Below are 17,273 nucleotides of genomic sequence, written 5' to 3'. Positions count from 1 at the left end.
TCCCCGGAGCCCCCGGGGCAGCCCCCCGACCCCGGGCCCCTGCTGGGGGCCTCCTCCTCGGGGCGGAGGGCTGCTGTCCCCATGCAGGGAGGGGCGGTGGAAACAGGGACCGCACGCAGTGAGGGGCCGCACCCCCACCCATATGCGAAACAACGTAGGCCCTTCATCTTCTCTTTTGTTCAGAGCATCTCCATCCCCGTGTGCAGGGGCAGGGCTGCTACTTGCAGTGCTCGGCCCACGTTAGTGTCCACTGCCTCCCGCTGGGGCCACGCGCAGCGACGCACCCTGGTGGCCCTTTTCTAGCTGAGTCATTCTTNCCTCCCCTTCCCTCCCCCAGCCTCCCCGCTCCCCCCCTACTTCCCAAGGACAGGTAGGGCTTCCCGCCTGGTTGCCATGGACACCGCAGGCAGGGGGGGATTGTGTGCGCGGCTGTAAATACTCTTAATCATTGTTTTCTCGTGGTGATCCTGGAAACAGTGTAATTACCAGCCATTAAGCCGGGTGTTTGATTGAACAGCCTGCGGCCGTTGTGGCCCAGACCCGGCGGCTTGGGGGTCTCAGCCGCGGACGCAGAGCCGTCCTCCAGGAGCGTCAGGAGCGGTGACAGCGCAGAGACAGCTGTCGGTATTTCCTGGCCAGAGCTGGACACGCGACACGTGGGGCGGTGCCTTGGAAGCCCGTGGGCTGCGGGCGTCCGGGACAGCAGGGGGCCCGGGACCCCGGACGAGCCGCGTTTCGGTGCAGCTGAGCCGCTCGGCCCCGTGGGCCCTTCCTGAGTTCGGGACAAGTAGACCGAAGCGGTGGGATGCGTGCTGGGGACACTGAGCCGCCCCGAGGCCTCAGGAGAGACGCTCCCGGAGCCGCAGAGGCGGGGGAGGCGAGGCGGGGCTGGGGGGTCCGCGTCAGGTTTGGAAGATGAGCCTCTCCCAGAAACACGGGCGTCCAAACCAACCGATGTGTCTTAGCTGCTGTGTGGAGTCGCCGCAGACACCGGATCCGGGCACGCCCTCCGGGCGGGTGCCCCCGTTTGTCACCGCGCTGTGCGCTGCCTTCAGCTTCGCTGCGCCAGCTGGGACCATCCTTCCCTGGGGACCCGTCTCCCCAGAGTCTGAGGTTTTGCTGCCGGAAAGTGTTTCCTGGAATCAAGGAGACGGAGGACGGGTGCGGGGGACGCGGGTCTCTGGGCCCCGACCTGGGGATGGGTCGGCAGGCTGGCCCCCTCAGGCCGCGCCTGCCCCTGCTTCCCACGCCCGTCCTGATGGACCCTGCCCCCCCCGCCCCTCCCTCGGGGGTAGGAGGTGGCCTCGGGAGACCCAGGAGCCCAGCTGGTGTCACCCATGACTCTGGACTTGGCACGTCTGAAGGCAAAGCCCGAGTCATGGATTTGCTCCACACTGTGACCCCCTGGAGGTCACGCCAGCAGCCCCTCCTCCTCTCCATCCCATGCCACCCTGCCCCCGTCTCCCCACACGGCCCGCCCGCGGGAACCTGACCTGCAGGAGGGCCCGCTGCGCCAGCGTCTGGCCCCCGCCTCCCCTCCCCGATNTCATCCCTCCCCCTTCCTCCTCCTCCCTCCCCCTCCTGCTCTCTCTCTGTGTCTCCATCTCTCACACACACTGCACAGAGGACCAGCAGTGGATCTCAGCACCGGCCCACCACTTTCGAGAAGCTGCTGATGTGTGACCCCATCTTTACCAGGTTGTCGCTTAATGGAAATGATTAAGTGAGGCTTCGTGATTGGCAATTTCCCTAATTACATCCAGATGATGGGTTTTCCAAAAGAAAAAATAAAGTTGAGAGTATTCTCTGCTATCTATTGAGATTAGAATTCTGGGTTAAGAACCCAACACCCGCCAGAGAAATATCCACAAGAAAGTCTTGGCATCTTTAAGTCAAAAGAAATTGAAAATGTAATCCAATCCACCCTACTGTCTTCATGCAGAAACTTATCTTATTGTATAAAATACATGGTTCCTTAGTTAAAACACTCTAGCTTCTAACTGGAAGCCCCCTGTGTTTAACCAGCTGGGCTGCGGGCCGCGGTGAGAGCTGGGGACACTCTCTCCGGACCCTGGAAATCCAGGATGGTGCTCGAGCGATTGTTCTAATGAAATCCCCAAAGCGACGTGATGAGTGGGGGCCCCCTCCTCAGGCATCTTCTGTCCCCAGCTCTCAGGGTGATTTGAGTGGAGCTGGCCCCGGGGAGGTGGGCGAGGAACGGCGCCTGGGGAGAGCCCTCTCCATCTGATGCTCCATTTTTAACACTGTGATGTGTCCCCGTGTTTCGGCTTTCAGCCCAGAGTACCTCTGGACCCCCGTATAGGGGAGCAGGGTGATACGTGGTCTGTTTGAGGGAAGGGGAGCACACCTCTTCCCTCCAGGATGGCTTCTTTTAAGCTATTTTTTGCTTTTGGAAGCTTGGTTAAATCAATTACAGCATGAGGCCATGCTGTGCAAATGCCCAGACGCGTCCTGTGAAGGGGACACAGTCTCTGCAAGTCACAGTTGCCAAGAACACAGCCATCCCTGAACAAGAGGAACGCAAGGTCGCGAGAGGAGGGGTCACAGACCCAGGCCCTTCCAGCTGCGGGGCTGCGAACCGTGGCTCCAGATGTGCCAAGAGGCACAAGAGCGTCCTGGGAGAAGCCAGGGGAGAGCGCGGGCCCTTCAGCCTCGGCCTCGGCCTCTGGAGGGCGGGGCCTCGCCGTGCTCACCCCTCCCGGCTTCAGGGCTGGTTCTGCACCTTTGAAAAGTGCTCACTTCTATTTCTAACCCATCCTGTTAGACCGATGAGTGATGGAGCCCTTCAGTCCTGGGACCTCAAAGTGCTGAACTGGGCTTGTGGCAAATAGTGTGGCATCTAGAGGGTCAGCCTGTTCCTCTCTTCCCATGAGGGAGGGCAGGGTGGTCCAGGCCAGTGTGCAGGGCAGGGCAGGGGCAGGGCGGGGCCGGGGTCCCCACAGCCTTGCCCATGAAGGGAAACTGTCTGCTAGGGGACTGTCCCCGAAGCCTCAGCCCTGCCCTGCTCCGCTAGGAACTGGCTGGTTGTGTGAAGCTCGGGTCCCCAGAGGCCAGCCCTGCAGCCAAGACAGCGGCTGGCGGGTCCCTCAGGAGGGCGGCCGTCGGGCCCCGAAGGCTCCTGGCGCCCATCCACTCCCCGGACCCCGCAGTGGACGCGGAGGGGGGTCCCGTCGTCTGCCTGCGCTTGCCTTGCAGTCACGCGCTCTCCCCCCGCCCTTGCTGTCCCCCCACAGGGCGCGGGCTGCACTGCCCTGGTGGTGGCCGTGGTGGCCCGGAAGCTGGAGCTCACCAAAGCCGAGAAGCACGTGCACAACTTCATGATGGACACTCAGCTCACCAAACGGGTAAAACGCCGCCGTCCGCGTCCCCGTGGGGCCCAGAGCGGTGGGTAGCCAGCCACGGGCCAACGGTCCTGTGACGGAGGTCAGGCCACGCTGTCCACGGGGGGCCGGGGGGCCGGGGCGGGACGCCTGCGGGCACAGCTGACCCTCCCCCGCCCTCTCCTGGCAGCATTGAACTCACCACCTGCGTGAGGCAGCGTTTCCATCTAGGCTCAGGCGTTTTCACGTTAGGAAGGCAGTCGGTTCTTAAGAACGATATTGGAACTATATCTAAATCCAGTTCTTTTTTAAAAAAAATCATTAAAGACGATCATCATCATCACAGCAGAGCCCACATTTCTAAATGCTGCGCCTCCAAGTGTCATCATCCGCCCTGTCCCGGGGCTTCTGGGTGACGCCTCCCTGGTGGCTGAGGAGGAGCAGCACGGGGGGTGGGACCGGGGAGAGGGGTCGGCCGCGGAGGGCCAGCGCCAGCTGGACAGTCAGGCTCGGGAAGGGCGCTGCGGGAGGGGCCAGACGGGTCCTTCCCGGATGACTGCCAGACGCATGGTGGGAGCCGTTCCCTAATGGCGGCTTTTATGGAGAACTTGCTAGAACTGCAGGTGGCACACAGGTCAGCGAGGGGACATCTTGCGAGGCTGTTCTGTCCCCGAGCTGAGAGGGCGTCAGAGCCCACATGGGGGCCCTGGCGGCAGCGGCAGGCCTTCCTCGGGACCCGCGAGCACCCACGTGCTGGTCTGGGTTTTGAAATCTGGAGAACACAGCCCGTGATGTCGGCCGCAGCGCGGTACAGGTGTTCGGGGCCCAGCGGACACTGGGCAGCCAGCGCCGGGCAGGGGGTCGCAGGAGCGCCGCACGTGCCCAGGCCTCTGCACCATTCAGCAGAATTATTTGTGGGTTTGATTGTTTGGTCTGGATTCTTCGAGGAGCCTCCACAGATGTGACAAGGGACGGGTCTGGGCAGATAGCCTAGTGTTGTTGACATGCAGATAGTTGAATGTGCCACAGCGTGGCCCAGGCTGTCCACTGCACAAGAGAAAACATAATTTAGCTTCAAGACAGCAGCACTGAGGGCTGTTCCCAGCGGGCTTCACCCAACCCCCAGCCCCCGACGTGCGTGCAAAGCCTTCAGAGGCTCTTCTCCAAACCTTGGTTGGTGGGAAGGTGCTGGTGAGCTTGGCCAGCCCTGGCCTCCGCTTGCCTTGACCTTGACCTGGTCTCAGAGAGCCCAGTTCCCCTCCCTGGGACGCAGTGGCTCAGTCCCCTCTAACGCCCTGCCCGAAGCCTCAGAGCAACACCGGGTGTTGGGACGAGCTGAGGGCAGCACGAGGTCTGAACCCAGTTTCTGGTTTTCCTGAATCCACGCTGTTCTGTCGTTTGTCTAACTTGTCAACTCTGGCAGCCACGTCTCCCCACATTTAGTGCAGTCAGACCTTCCCGGGGCGCCTGAGCGGCCCGTTGGGCAGCCGACTTCGGCTCAGATCATGATCTCACAGTTTGTGGGTTCGAGCCCCGCATCGGGCTCTGTGTGACAGCTCAGAGCCTGGAGCTGCTTCAGATTCTGTGTCTCCCTCTCTCTCTCTCTCTTTCAAAAATAAACCTTTTTTAAAAACCACACCTTCCCATGGGGCGCCTGGGTGGCTTAGTCGGTTAAGCGTCCGACTTTCGCTTAGGTCATGATCTCGCGGTTCGTGGGTTCGAGCCCCGCGTCGGGCTCTGTGCTGACTGCCAGCTCGGAGCCTGGAGCCTGTTTCAGTCTGTGACTCCCTCTCTCTCTGCCCCTCCCCTGCTCACGCTGTCTCTCTCTCTCCTAGAAATAAATAAAAAATTAAAAAAAAAAAAAACAAAAAAAACAAACCACACCTTCCCGCAGTGACCATGCAGGGCTAGTAGCCTTGAGCTACTAGACGATGTGTGTAAAGGCCACCCAGAGACTAAAACGACAGCAGATGCCCATCTTGCCCCCCACTCAGTGCCTCATGTTCCCACCTCTGTTTCACGCAACTGAACATACCTGTCATCAGTCACCCGTGGGCCACCCTCTGTGCTCAGGAGACACGATGTCCATCCGTACTGCCCGTCCTCGGAGAGCACCTCTGCTTTCGGAAAAGCAGGGCATGTTGCCTGTGGACGCACGGCTTAAGGAGCACCGTGGACAGGAGGCGTCCTGTTTGCCATGTCGACTGTCCACATCAGACCACGGTGTGTGCCGCTGGCTGAGGACTGTGTCCCCTTACCCTTGCCATGCGGGGCTCTTGCCCCAAATACTTTATCTAAATCCATTTCCCAGTGAAGTCAATGAGTAAGATCCAAACCAAGCCCAGATCTTTCCTCCACTGGTTCCTTCTCCTGAGTGCCCTGGTCCCCAGTCCTACGAAGTTAGCAGCATCTCAGATCCATCTCTGCCCTGGACCCCACGGGGTCCCCGAGCCTGGACTGCACCAGGCCATGGCTGTTCTGCACGCCGACTTCCCTGAGGGCCCCCTTAGGCTCCAGGACTTAGCTCTGAACACATCACCACCCTGCTCAAAACCTGAGCAGCCCCCGTACCTACTGCCCAGTGCTAAAGAAAACTCTTCTTTCATTATGAGCACACGTAAAAGTTTTATCACAGCCATGCCCGGAAAACCTTTGCCTTCCAGCGGGCTAATTCAAAGATTTGCTCATAACAGGTCTTAATCTCTTAAAAACTTAGCAAGTAAGCAGTGGATCAGTTACCAGAATGCTAACCCTCCCCAGAAAGGGCCTGTGGATCACCTCGCGCCCAGAGATCTGTCCTAGGCGGCCTGGGTACGGGTTTTCTGTAGTAAAGACACACCAGCACTGAGCTTCTGAGCTGGAAGGAGTCTGAGGGACCAGACTCTCAGGTCCAGGGATGGGCGCATGGGGGCCACCAGCCACCTGCAGCTCACCAGGCCTTAACCAGGGCTGCAGGTGGCTTCCAGCCGGAACCAGTGGGCTTCCCCGGGGCGGTCAGTTACTGGGCACTCGGCACGGCGGTTAGGGCCCAGGCCTGCGGGAGCGAAGGCCAGTTTGCCTGCACACGGGCCAGGCGCCCATTGACAGCACCATAGAATGAAGTACCATCCGTCGCCCTGGTGCTCGGAGCAAGGAGCCCCAGACTCTAACTTGGAACCAGTGACCCCCCGCCCCCCTCCTGCCCGCCAGGCGGCCAAGCCGGCTTCCCAGCACTGAGGCTGGCCCCCTCCTGCGGGCCGAGGGGCCTGGCAGAGACACGGGGCGGGACTGGGCGGGTGGACAGAGGAAAGGAAGACAGCAGGGAGGCTGTGGGGGTGAGGGTGAGTGGGGAGGAGCTGGCAGGTGGGAAGAGGGAGAGCCTCTCCCCCATCCTGTGCGGACAGAGTCCTTCCATCAAGTGCCTGAAGCCGGGGCCGGCCCATGATGCCCACCAGCCCCCCGTTCATCTAAACCCAACCTGGGCGGCTCCTTGAAGGTGTCTGCCAGGCCTGTTNGGCCCCCCCTCACCGCCAGGGACCATCCCGGCGGGAACAGGCTGGTGACCCCTTCCCGGGAGGGTCAGTGGGCGGCTCCTGAGGCTGCTGGCGGCACAGGGCCAGGAGAGGTGCTGTCCCCCTGCAGCTGACAGCCCTGTTCGGGGCTGTGTGGCAGGTGGCCCGGGCGGGGGGCGGGGCCCTGGCCTGAGTCATGTGGTCAGGAGTTCAGGGAACAGACAAGTGTGTTCAGTGAGGTTTCCAGGCCTGGGGGCAGGGGCGGGGAGGAGCCCACATTCCGTGGGTGGAGGACAGCAGCGGGGCCACTGTGGGCAGACGCCGCGCCAGGCGGGTCCCCGGGTACTGGGCGCAGACCCGCGGCACCACCGCCACCCTCTGATGGCCGCCCCGAGCTGCCTCTCGCCCTCAGTGCCCGACAGGACAAGCCGCACGCTGTCCCGGCACGGTCGTGAGCTCCTCTGAGGGCAGGACCCGGTGTCGTCGCCCCCAGCACAGGGCCTGCCTGTCAGGACGCTCGGCCGCGGGGCGCGGCCCACCCGGTGCTCAGCGCGGAGCCGGCACAGCGAGCTCTTGCTGCATGGCAGTGGCCGCTGCTTCCTGGGAGACCCCGGCTGGACGACTTCCTTGCCCAGAGCCCGGTGACCTCAGGGCCGCTCTGAAGCATGTAGGCCACTGAGCCCATTCTCTGGGGTAGAGAGCGTGTGGGCCCCCAGCCACCAGGCAGCTCGTGTGTGTCGGGGTGGGGGGGGGACACAAGAGCCAGCCTCCGCGTGCAGGCCCCTGGCGGCCGTCAACCTCCCCGTCCTCCCCGGGTCCCTGACCCTTCCCACCCCCGCCCCCGGCGCACCTTTTGTCCCTGGCACCCCCGCCGGCCAGGAGAGCTCAGAGGGTCCCCGGCCCCCCAGCCCCCAGCTCGGCGAATCCCTGGGGGGCACATGACCACTCACACCCCAGCGGTGTTGGAAGCGCTCCGCCAGGTGGCGAAGGGGAGCCTGGTCGAGTGGCATTTACGGTCAGCCCGGGAGACGCAGTGCGGCTAAACGCGTTTCTTCTGCGCTCCGTGATGTACTGAGCTCTGTGCCAGGCTGTTTGCCGGCTGTTACTTTCAGAGCCGGCACCACGGCTTGCGTTTAACGTCCCTTTCCCGGACGCACAGGGGCCTCCTGGCCAAAGCCATCGATGACGTGACGGCCGCTCTCAGCCGCCCAGGCGGTGCTGCGACTTTCCAGCCTGAGACTCGGGCTGGAGGGGTCGAGCCTGGACCGCCGTTCTGTCGCGCGGCCAAGCGAGGGCCCTGAGGAGCAGACTTCAACAACGATGCAAATGCTTTTCCAATTCCTTGATCCTGGAAAACGGGAGAGAGTGTAGTCTGTGTAGGGAAAAGTCGGGTCAGGCCGTTCTTCTGGGGTTCTTCTCGGGCCTTGTTCCCACTTTGCCGTCAGCCGGCCGCGCGTGTCTCCCACGCCATGTCCTCCCGTGTTAAACGGGGGTCTGGGCGAGGTGACAGTAACTAACATCTGTGCACGTACAGCCTGGTGACTCTGAAGTCTGCAATGACTCGGTTTACCCTCCGTGACTCCGTGGTGTTGGTCTGCATCTGTCCGTCACACGGGGGTCACACTAGTCCCTGCCTGATGGCTTTGTGCCCTGCACCCCATCCTCTGACACCACCAGAGCCGCCTCCTTGGGGCCTCACGGCCTTAGGGTGAGGATTTCTTTTTCCCGCCTACGAGATAACCAGCATTTTCTCCTAAATGCTCACAACTGCAGGAGCGAGGACGAGCCTGCAGACTTCCCATTTCACCTGTTTGCTCCACATCAACACCGAGACACGTGGTGAAGGCCGTCCACAGCGCTGTTCTGTGGGCCAGCCCCCCACGGGGACGCCGGTGCCACTCGGGCTCGGCCGATAGTCCTAAATGCAGGGAGAGGGTTTCTCCTGGGTTCCTGCGAGGCCCTCCTTGGAGGCCAAGCACCAGGAAGACTGAGGCGCACGTGTACCTGATCGGCCTTCCCCTGCGCAAGTCGGCAGCGGCGCGCCCTCCCTGGTCGGATATCGGGGGCTCCTGTCCACCCCAGCCCCGCCCCCCGCCGCTCGCCTGGCCACTGACCGGGGCCAGCTTCCGCTCACCACCACCTGCTTCCTTTCAGGGAAGGAAGTGCCAGAGGTGGGCGATGAAGCCATTTGACACCACGTTCACAGTGGATTTTTACTGGACAAACAAGCAGTGTTTATGTCACTTGGACGTTTCTGAGAAGGCGTAGCTGTTCTTTTAAAAACATCACTTCACCAGTGAGAAATACACTCCAGCCTTGGCAATAAATTGTCATAACGCACACACGCCAAAGTGACCCGCCCGCCGGCCAGCGGCTCCCAGGCCGTCCCGCGCCTCGACGTCTGAGCAACGTCCCGTCTGAGCCACAGGCCTGTGCTCTCCAGTCCGTTAAAACCTTTTCTGGCCCGGAGCTCAATTCCCACCCGGCCGCCCTGCTCACTCCGGGCCGCGGGCCAGTTTGCGAGGCTGCCAGAAATGGGGGCCGTTCATCAGAAATCTGTTCAGCTCGCGCGCCAGCTTTTCCTCTTGCTCATGTCACTAATTGCTGAAGACGTCTGTGTTTGGATTAAGACTCAGTCCCCTGCCATCTGGGTGTCACTGATGTGTCCCAGCTTCGGCGGGAGCGGTGGTTTCCACGCCGACAGAGGACTGCGCGGAGGCAAGCGTGAAGGAGCCGGACACGGCTCTGGCTTCACCCAGATATCTCACTGATGTTCAGACGCCGCTTTGAAATCGTTTCAGTTTTAATCCAATGACATCTATGTGTGGAATTACCGCATAAATGCTTTTGGCCGCTTGGGAAAGGACTCCGTGGACTTGCTGAGGCCTCTGGTTCCATTTGCGGGAAAGACATTCCTCAAAGGGGCCTTTTAAAATCCCCAGCTGTTGGGCGGCCTGATTGCTCTCTCAGGCCACGAGGTGTCCGCACGCCCCCAAACCGAGGTCTCAGGCCGAGCCCCGAGCGGTGGCGCGTGTCTCTGCCCCCAGGGCGCCCGGGGCCGCCTCCCCCGGGGGCTGCAGCCTCGCCAACTCCGCCTCGGGGACAGCGGTCGAGAGGCTGTCCCGAAAATGCCAGAAAGAGCCTGGGCCGCGTGCCGCGTCCGAGGCAGGAGCGCCAGGCGGCGGACGGACCCCCCTTCCCAGGGCTCACGAGTCCGTGAGGGAAATGGGTCTTCGCAGAGCCGTGTCCGCAGGCGGCAGACTGTCTTACAAACGCACCACGGGAACCTCGGAGAACTAACCTGATGCGACTCGTGTCTGTTTTTCCTCAGATCAAGAACGCCGCGGCCAACGTCCTGCGGGAAACGTGGCTCATCTACAAACACACGAAGCTGCTGAAGAAGATTGACCACGCCAAAGTGAGGAAGCACCAGAGAAAGTTCCTGCAGGCCATCCACCAGTGAGTGAGGCGGACCGGGCGAGCCCCCGCGGCCTCGAGGTTCCACCCCGGAGCTCTGGGCCGTGACTGGGCCCCAGGCCGCTCAGCCGCTCATCACACCTGCAGCCGCCCGGCCGGAGGGGAGGGACCCACACGCCACACGGACACACACTCACGCACGCTCACCTCCACAGACCTGCACATCAGACGCACACTCACACACACCTATCACACGGACACACACACACGCGCACACTCCTCACCTCCACGGACCCACACATCAGAGGGACACACACTCACACACATGTGCGCACACTCCTTACCTCCACAGATCGTACATCACACAAACACACACACGCGCATACTCCTTACCTCCACAGACCCGCAGATCACACGGACACACTCACACACACGCGCACACACTCACCCCCACAGACCCGCACATCACACGGACACACTCACACACACGCGCACTCACTCCCACAGACCCGCACATCACATGGACACACAAACACACACGCACACACTCACCCCCTGCAGACCCGCATGTCACATGGACACTCACACACAAGCGCACACTCCTCAGCTCCACGGACCCACACATCACAGGGACACACACACATGCACGCACACACTCACCCCCACAGACCTGCACATCACACAGACACACACACACACACACACACGCACACCCTCACCCCCGCAGACCCGCACATCACACGGACACACTCACACACGCGCGCACACTCACCCCCACAGACCTGCACATCACACGGACACACACACATGCACACACTCACCCCCCGCAGACCCGCACACCACACGGACACACACACGCGCACACACACTCACCCCCACAGACCTGCACATCACATGGACACACACACAGACGCACACACTCACCCCCCGCAGACCCGCACGTCACATGGACACTCACACACAAGCGCACACTCCTCAGCTCCACGGACCCGCACGTCACAGGGACACACACACACGTGCACCCCTACACCTCCACAGACGCTCACATCTCACACACACACTCACACACACTCCTCACCTCCAGGGATTCACACATCACACTCGCGCGCACTCACCCTGCATACGACCCGAAGCAGAACGCACTGTAGTCAGCGCCGTGCACAAGGAGGCACTTTAAACACAGCGGCAGAGCAGGGGTGAAGCCATTCGCTCTCGCTGGAGGATGGGGGTGGGGCGCGGGCAGAGACCCTCTGAGGGCAGCCAGGAGGCGGCAGTCATTGAGGCCAGCGCGCGTGCAGACAAGAGTTTGCTCTCGGGGGCCTGAGCGGCCGTGACTCCGGTCAGCCGTCACCCCTGCTCGAGGTCCCCATGCGGCGGCCAGCGCGCGGGATTCGAGGTAGAGGCGGGGCCCGCCCGGGGACTCGGCGCACGCGCACTGGGGGCCCGGCCGTCAATGCCCCTCCCCCACAGGCTGCGGAGCGTCAAGATGGAGCAGAGGAAGCTGAGCGACCAGGCCAACACGCTGGTGGACCTTTCCAAGGTGAGCGGCAGCGCGCGGAGACGCCCCGCGAGTTGCCGGGTGTGGCCGTGAGCACCGGCCGGAGCGCAGGCCGGCGACGCCCGCTGCCTGTCAGCTGCCCGGGGCGATGCTCACTGACGGGGTCGCCCGGGACGGTGGGGGCCGTGCGCCAGGTCACACGGTCGGCCTGGGAATTCGCTTTCCTGCCTCCAATCCCCACAGACCAGCGTTTCTGGCCCCCAGTCGGTGTCGGGGGGTCTCATCTCAAGAGGCGGATCCCTTCAGGCGAGCAGGAAGGTGCTGGGGGCTGCCCCGTGAGGCAGGGGTGCCCTGACACCAGCACCCACGAGGTCCTCCACGAGCGGCAAGGTCTCCGGCCTCACCTGTCACCTGGTGGGACGCAGCTGCTGTTCTCCTGGGAACNGGGGCAAGCCAGGAAGGGAAGCCCCGGGGGAGCTAAGCCATCGGTCATCCGGAGGCAGTTACCTGCAAAGACAGGTGTGCGGGAGGGGCTGAGGGAGGCCTCTGCAGGGCTGCGTGGGGCGCGGGGGTGAGGCCAGGAGAGAGGGGCTCTGGCTTCCCCCCTTCGCGAATGAAGGGGACCGGGCAGGGACGAGCCGGAGGTGGGCAGGCCCTTCGGGGAGGCCCCCGTGGGGTGCGCACCTCCCCACTGACCGGGCAGGGGAGGGGCCGCGCGGCTGCGGACCACCCGGGGCGGGGTTAGGTCCCTCATCCAACGCCGGACTCTGCTGATAACAGCGGGGGCCGATGGTGTCAGAGCCGCGTGCAGTTTCTATTATCCTGTTCGGTCGGGAGCCCGTGGTTCAGAGGGTCCCAGGGCCTGCTCCGCGGCTGCAGACCCGTACTTGAGCCGTGGCCTCACAGCTGCCAGTCTGTGGCCGGTCCGCTGCCCCGGAGGGGTCTTGTCTTTGACCGTTAGGCTTCCGCAGCCTCTGAGCCAAGTGGTCAGGTCACTAAGGGACTGAGGACGGTCCAGAGACTCCCCGGTCTGAGAAAAAGTGCCGCTTTTCCCATTAGACGTGTTTCCTAGTGCATTGTTGCCGTTCCCACACGGCACCTCTGCGCCCGCGCCCCCGGGCACGGCAAGCCCTGGCCCGAGGTCGGCTGGACCCCCTGCTGGTGTGGACGTGGCCCTGCAGTTTGGGGGCGTCTGTCTCCTGCTGCAGCCCCCGAGCTGAGCGGTGCTGACCCGAGCTGGCCTGTGCTGACCCGTGCCCGTCTCTCTGTCCAGATGCAGACGGTCATGTACGACCTGATCACGGAACTCAATGACCGCAGTGAGGACCTGGAGAAGCAGATCGGGAGCCTGGAGTCCAAGCTGGAGCACCTGGCGGCCGGCTTCAGCTCCCTGCCCCTCCTCATCGCCGACGCCCTCCGCCAGCAGCAGCAGCTCCTGTCTGCCCTCGCCGAGGCCCGGGGCACCGCGGCGGGCACCCTGCACACGCCCCCGCCCTCGGACAGCCCCCTCGGGGTCAGCTCCGCCTCCTTCCCGACCCCGTACACAAGTTCCAGCAGTTGCTAAATAAACCCCCACTCCGGAAGCATAACCCATAGGTCTTAAGATGCAAATCGACTCTGTCCTGGTCACTGTGCCATCAAGGAGCCATCAGACCAGGGACGTGAGGAAGAGAGACGGGGGCTAAGTGACTGAGTCCTGTTGGCTGGCGCACCTGGAGACCAGAAATCTAATCTCTGTTTAGGTGCCTCCACTTGGGAGCAGGAAGAGGTGACCGGGAGCTGTGACTCCGGCGGCAGAGCTGGTGCAGAACCGAAATCCACGCTCAATCTCAGGTCTCCTGTGGGGGGGGGCGGGGGGACGGACAGGAGCACCGACGCGGCCAACAGGGAAGGAGCCGGGACGGGGGTCCCGTGGGGCGGTGTCAGGCGGGGACACAGGCTCCTCACCGGGTCCTGAGCACACCCTCCTCCTTGCCTTTTATCTAAGAAGCCTCTGGACAAGAGACGGGAGAGCTGCCGCCATGGCCAAAACAGGCATTTTCTCCTCTCCTTCCTTAGTCAGAAAACCCGACTTAGACAAAAAAAGAGAGAGAGAGACAAATAAAAAGCCAGATTTTCCATCCAATATTCATACCCATATAAACCTGTGTGTTTGCACATGAGTGCATGCACACACCTCACATTCAACCCAGATCTTTTCTTGTTCGAACTTGGCCGAAATAGAAAGGGACCCGGTTACCTTACCGTGCAGACAGTAGGCACTCTCTAAATGTACATGGAGTTGGCTTGAATCTGCATGTGGGCACTTTCAGCTCAGGGTTTGCTAGCGTTGGGCATATTCTGAGCTTCCCCAGAGACACAGGTTCCTGCAGACCCCATACAGGGCGCCTCCCCGCCCCGGGCACGCGCCTCCCCCCCGGGCACACGCCCTGCTGCCCGGCTAGGGATGAGCCAGCCGGGAGTGTCGGCATCCGGGAGGGATAAGCGGCCTTCTAAAAATAACAGCCCCACGGAGTTTCTTCTTCTGTCCAAGCCAGCTGTGTTCCGATGGAGCCCGGGATGGGTTGTGTGTGTGAGGGAAGGGCACGGGGTCCCTGCACACGTGCACACGTGCAGGTGCAGCCCAGTGACACCTGGCTGAGGGAGAGCCCTGGCCGGGGCTGTGCTTGTGCACATTCTCGCAGCAGCAGGGCCAGGCTCCAGGTGTTGGGAGCACAGAGGAAAGAGTGGTGGCGGGGGCCGTGTGGCCCCTCCTTCCTGGCCTGAGACCACCTCAAAACAAAGGATTCCGGGAGTAACGGGACCCTTTGGGAGCGGGAGCCCCGCGGGCAGGGCCAGTGGCCTGTTCCGCGCCACGTTAATCCTGGTGCAAAAACCATTTGAATGTGTCTCAAACCCCAGGAAACCTGAGAAACATCAAGACCCGGTGCGGTGACAGGCGTCCTGAGGCGAGGCGCGTGGGCGCCCCGTGTCTGACCGCCGGCCATGTGCTCACGACACAGCCGTCGTGTGGCCTGTCCCTCCCCTGGTTGTGAGGCCCTCAGCCGCAGCTCACGAGGAGGGAACCACACTGTGCGCAGTCTTTCGTCTGTTCGGGGAAGGGTGTTATTTGCAAATGGTCGGCCTCCCTTTGCGCAGGACCTTGTCACGTCTCCAACGTCCTGACGTCAAACTGGGCCAGGCCTTGTAGGGACGAGGGAATCCCTTGTAGGGACAGCAAGAGGCCAGTGACCCTGGAGCCACAGCACTGTTTCCAGAAGGTCTGGTCTCTTGCTGAACCTCCTCTTTTCTCTTTCTGTTGCTGTCATTTTCCCTAAATGATCTTGTTTTCATCACGTTAAGTCCCGAGAACACTTCCATCGGTTGTTTTGCGTCTCCCCGAAGCCGCACTTGCTGTTGGCTGTTTATTTTTCTACTTGTTCCTGTAACTCCTGCTCACCCAGGAGTCACCCTCCTTTGTCACGTCCCAAGAATGATGCTCCTGCGGTCAGTGGCAGTGCAGCCGAGCATATAAACAGACACAGAAGCAGGGGAAACAGCCACACAGCTTTTTCACGGCACTAATTCTGTCCACGAGGCGGAGACCACGTCAGAACACCCTGCGTGCACCGAGCCCGGTCGCTTCCCAACCGCCCTCGCCTCTCACCTCCTGCCCGCCCTGTCCATCCCGCTGTGACCACGACACGTGTGCGCGCTCGCCCTGTCCATCCCGCTGTGACCACGACACGTGTGCGCGCTCGCCCTGTCCATCCCGCTGTGACCACGACACGTGTGTGCACATGCTCACACACAGAGGGGTTTAGTCTTCATGTCAGTAAATGGCACCCAAGATTCCATCAACGCCGTGCGCCAAAATGAACGCTGACGACCAAGAGGGCGACACTGGTAAGGGGAGCGGGAGCCCTCGGCAGAGGAGCCACTGGCCTCCCAGAAACACACGGGCATCGTGGCAGGACTCGAGCTAACGCCAGGCCAGAGCCGTGCGGGGCTCGGTCCCTTGGCGAAGGACTCTGTCTTTGAAAGTGATCAAGTCTGCGTGCCGATCTTGCAACAGTGAGCGGGAGCCTGCGCCCCTGACGAGAGCTTCGGCTTCGTGTAGGGAAGTTATCCTTCTCCTGTGAGTGCAATCGACCCTGATGACCTCAGTATTGACCGTCCAAAGCGTAGCCCCCACCCCCGGTCCCCTCCCCGTAGCCTGCCTTGCGGATGACCCCGCTGTGCCCCGGCCCCACGGTCAGACGGACGAGGCAGTGGTTGCCGTGCCTTCTCGTTCTTGGTTTCAAGTCGTGGCAGGTGCAGGTCTAATTACCCGAGAATTGGCTGTGCGAACTCGTGTAAAACTATCAATCACAGTGACCTCACTCAAATACTGAACCAACTCTGCCCACTCGTGGAAGGCCGACCCGGTGGGAGAATCCTCCCACAGCTTTTCTGATAACTTTGTGCCAGATATAATACCCTACGAACCCCTAAAATATCCAGACACTTGAATGAAACCTCCAGAGTCACCCCCTCATCACTTAAGCCATATTATAGCCTCATGTACTAGAAAGTCAGGGATGGACTGTGATACTTTAAGACCCACGGTCTCTGTGGAATTTCAGGAAATGGCATCAGTTGGCAAATTATACCGGAGTCGGGGCTCGCTCCTCCTTAGACTGAAGTCCCAATAAAATTCTGCACCTTTCGGATCAAAGGCCACCTATGTCTGACTGTCATCAGTAAGTTGTCATAAAGCGTCTCAACTGCTCTTACCATCCTCACGCTGTGCAACGTCATGACATCATTATCTCTAAAAACACTTCACTCGAGAGGACAAAGGGGCGAGGCCGGGCTCCCCGCTACCTTCTGGCCTCGCAGGCGCCGGGCTGAGCCGTGACTTCATCAGTTAGTAGGCGCAGGGGAGGCCTGGCCAGTCTTGAGTAACGGGTGCAGCTGCCGGTACCTATTAAAGGCCAAGAAGGAACAGCCTTGAAGAAATAATGATTTTGATATATTTGAGGGACCCCCCCCTTAGAGTTCCAGTGATTTCCACGTGGATAAAGGAAGAAACAGGAAGAATGCTAGAGATACAGAATCAGAGGAACAAGTCCCAACACGGGCCGCACCTTTGCCCGAGTAATGTCACCACGTCACACGTGGCTTCTCTGTGCTTAAAGCGAAGCTGAAAGGTAGCCTGCCTGCACACAAAGTACGCAGTGGGCTTTACGGCCGGGCAGCCACGCGGCCCGACAAGCTCACACTTGGGAGGCGCACGTGAATGTGCTCAAGCGTCACCAGAAAGCAATTCTACCGCGTCAGCTGGGAAAGGAATTAGCAGAGGGGTGGGGGCCTGGCACCTGGCCGGCTCCTCCCCCCCCAGAACCTGCGTGTGATCCCAGGACACAGGGCGTTGCCGTCACAGCGTCAGAGCCACCATTCCAGGAAGTCCTCACACTACCCGTAAGTTACTGCTTTAAATCCCAGCGCGTGTCCCCACTTCTAGACAGTCATCCTACTTCCCCGACGGCTGCTCCTCCCTAGTGG

General features: G+C 61.4%; 1 protein-coding gene across 1 annotated transcript in view; it reads left to right on the top strand.

Moving 5' to 3' along the window:
* KCNN3 (potassium calcium-activated channel subfamily N member 3) overlaps positions 1–13,314 on the top strand; it is a 98,996-nt gene extending 85,682 nt beyond the window's left edge. Inside the window, 4 exon segments of the mRNA XM_077764050.1 lie at positions 3,255–3,365; positions 10,164–10,291; positions 11,720–11,789; positions 13,021–13,314. Of these exon segments, the coding sequence (XP_077620176.1) occupies positions 3,255–3,365; positions 10,164–10,291; positions 11,720–11,789; positions 13,021–13,311 (600 nt within the window). The 3' untranslated portion in view covers positions 13,312–13,314.
* Positions 13,315–17,273: the final 3,959 nt, after the last annotated feature.

The sequence above is a fragment of the Crocuta crocuta genome, unplaced genomic scaffold, assembly GCF_008692635.1.
Source record: "Crocuta crocuta isolate KB4526 unplaced genomic scaffold, BGI_CrCroc_1.0 scaffold528, whole genome shotgun sequence".
Lineage (NCBI taxonomy): Eukaryota > Metazoa > Chordata > Mammalia > Carnivora > Hyaenidae > Crocuta > Crocuta crocuta.
This window is presented reverse-complemented; position numbering and strand designations above follow the sequence as displayed.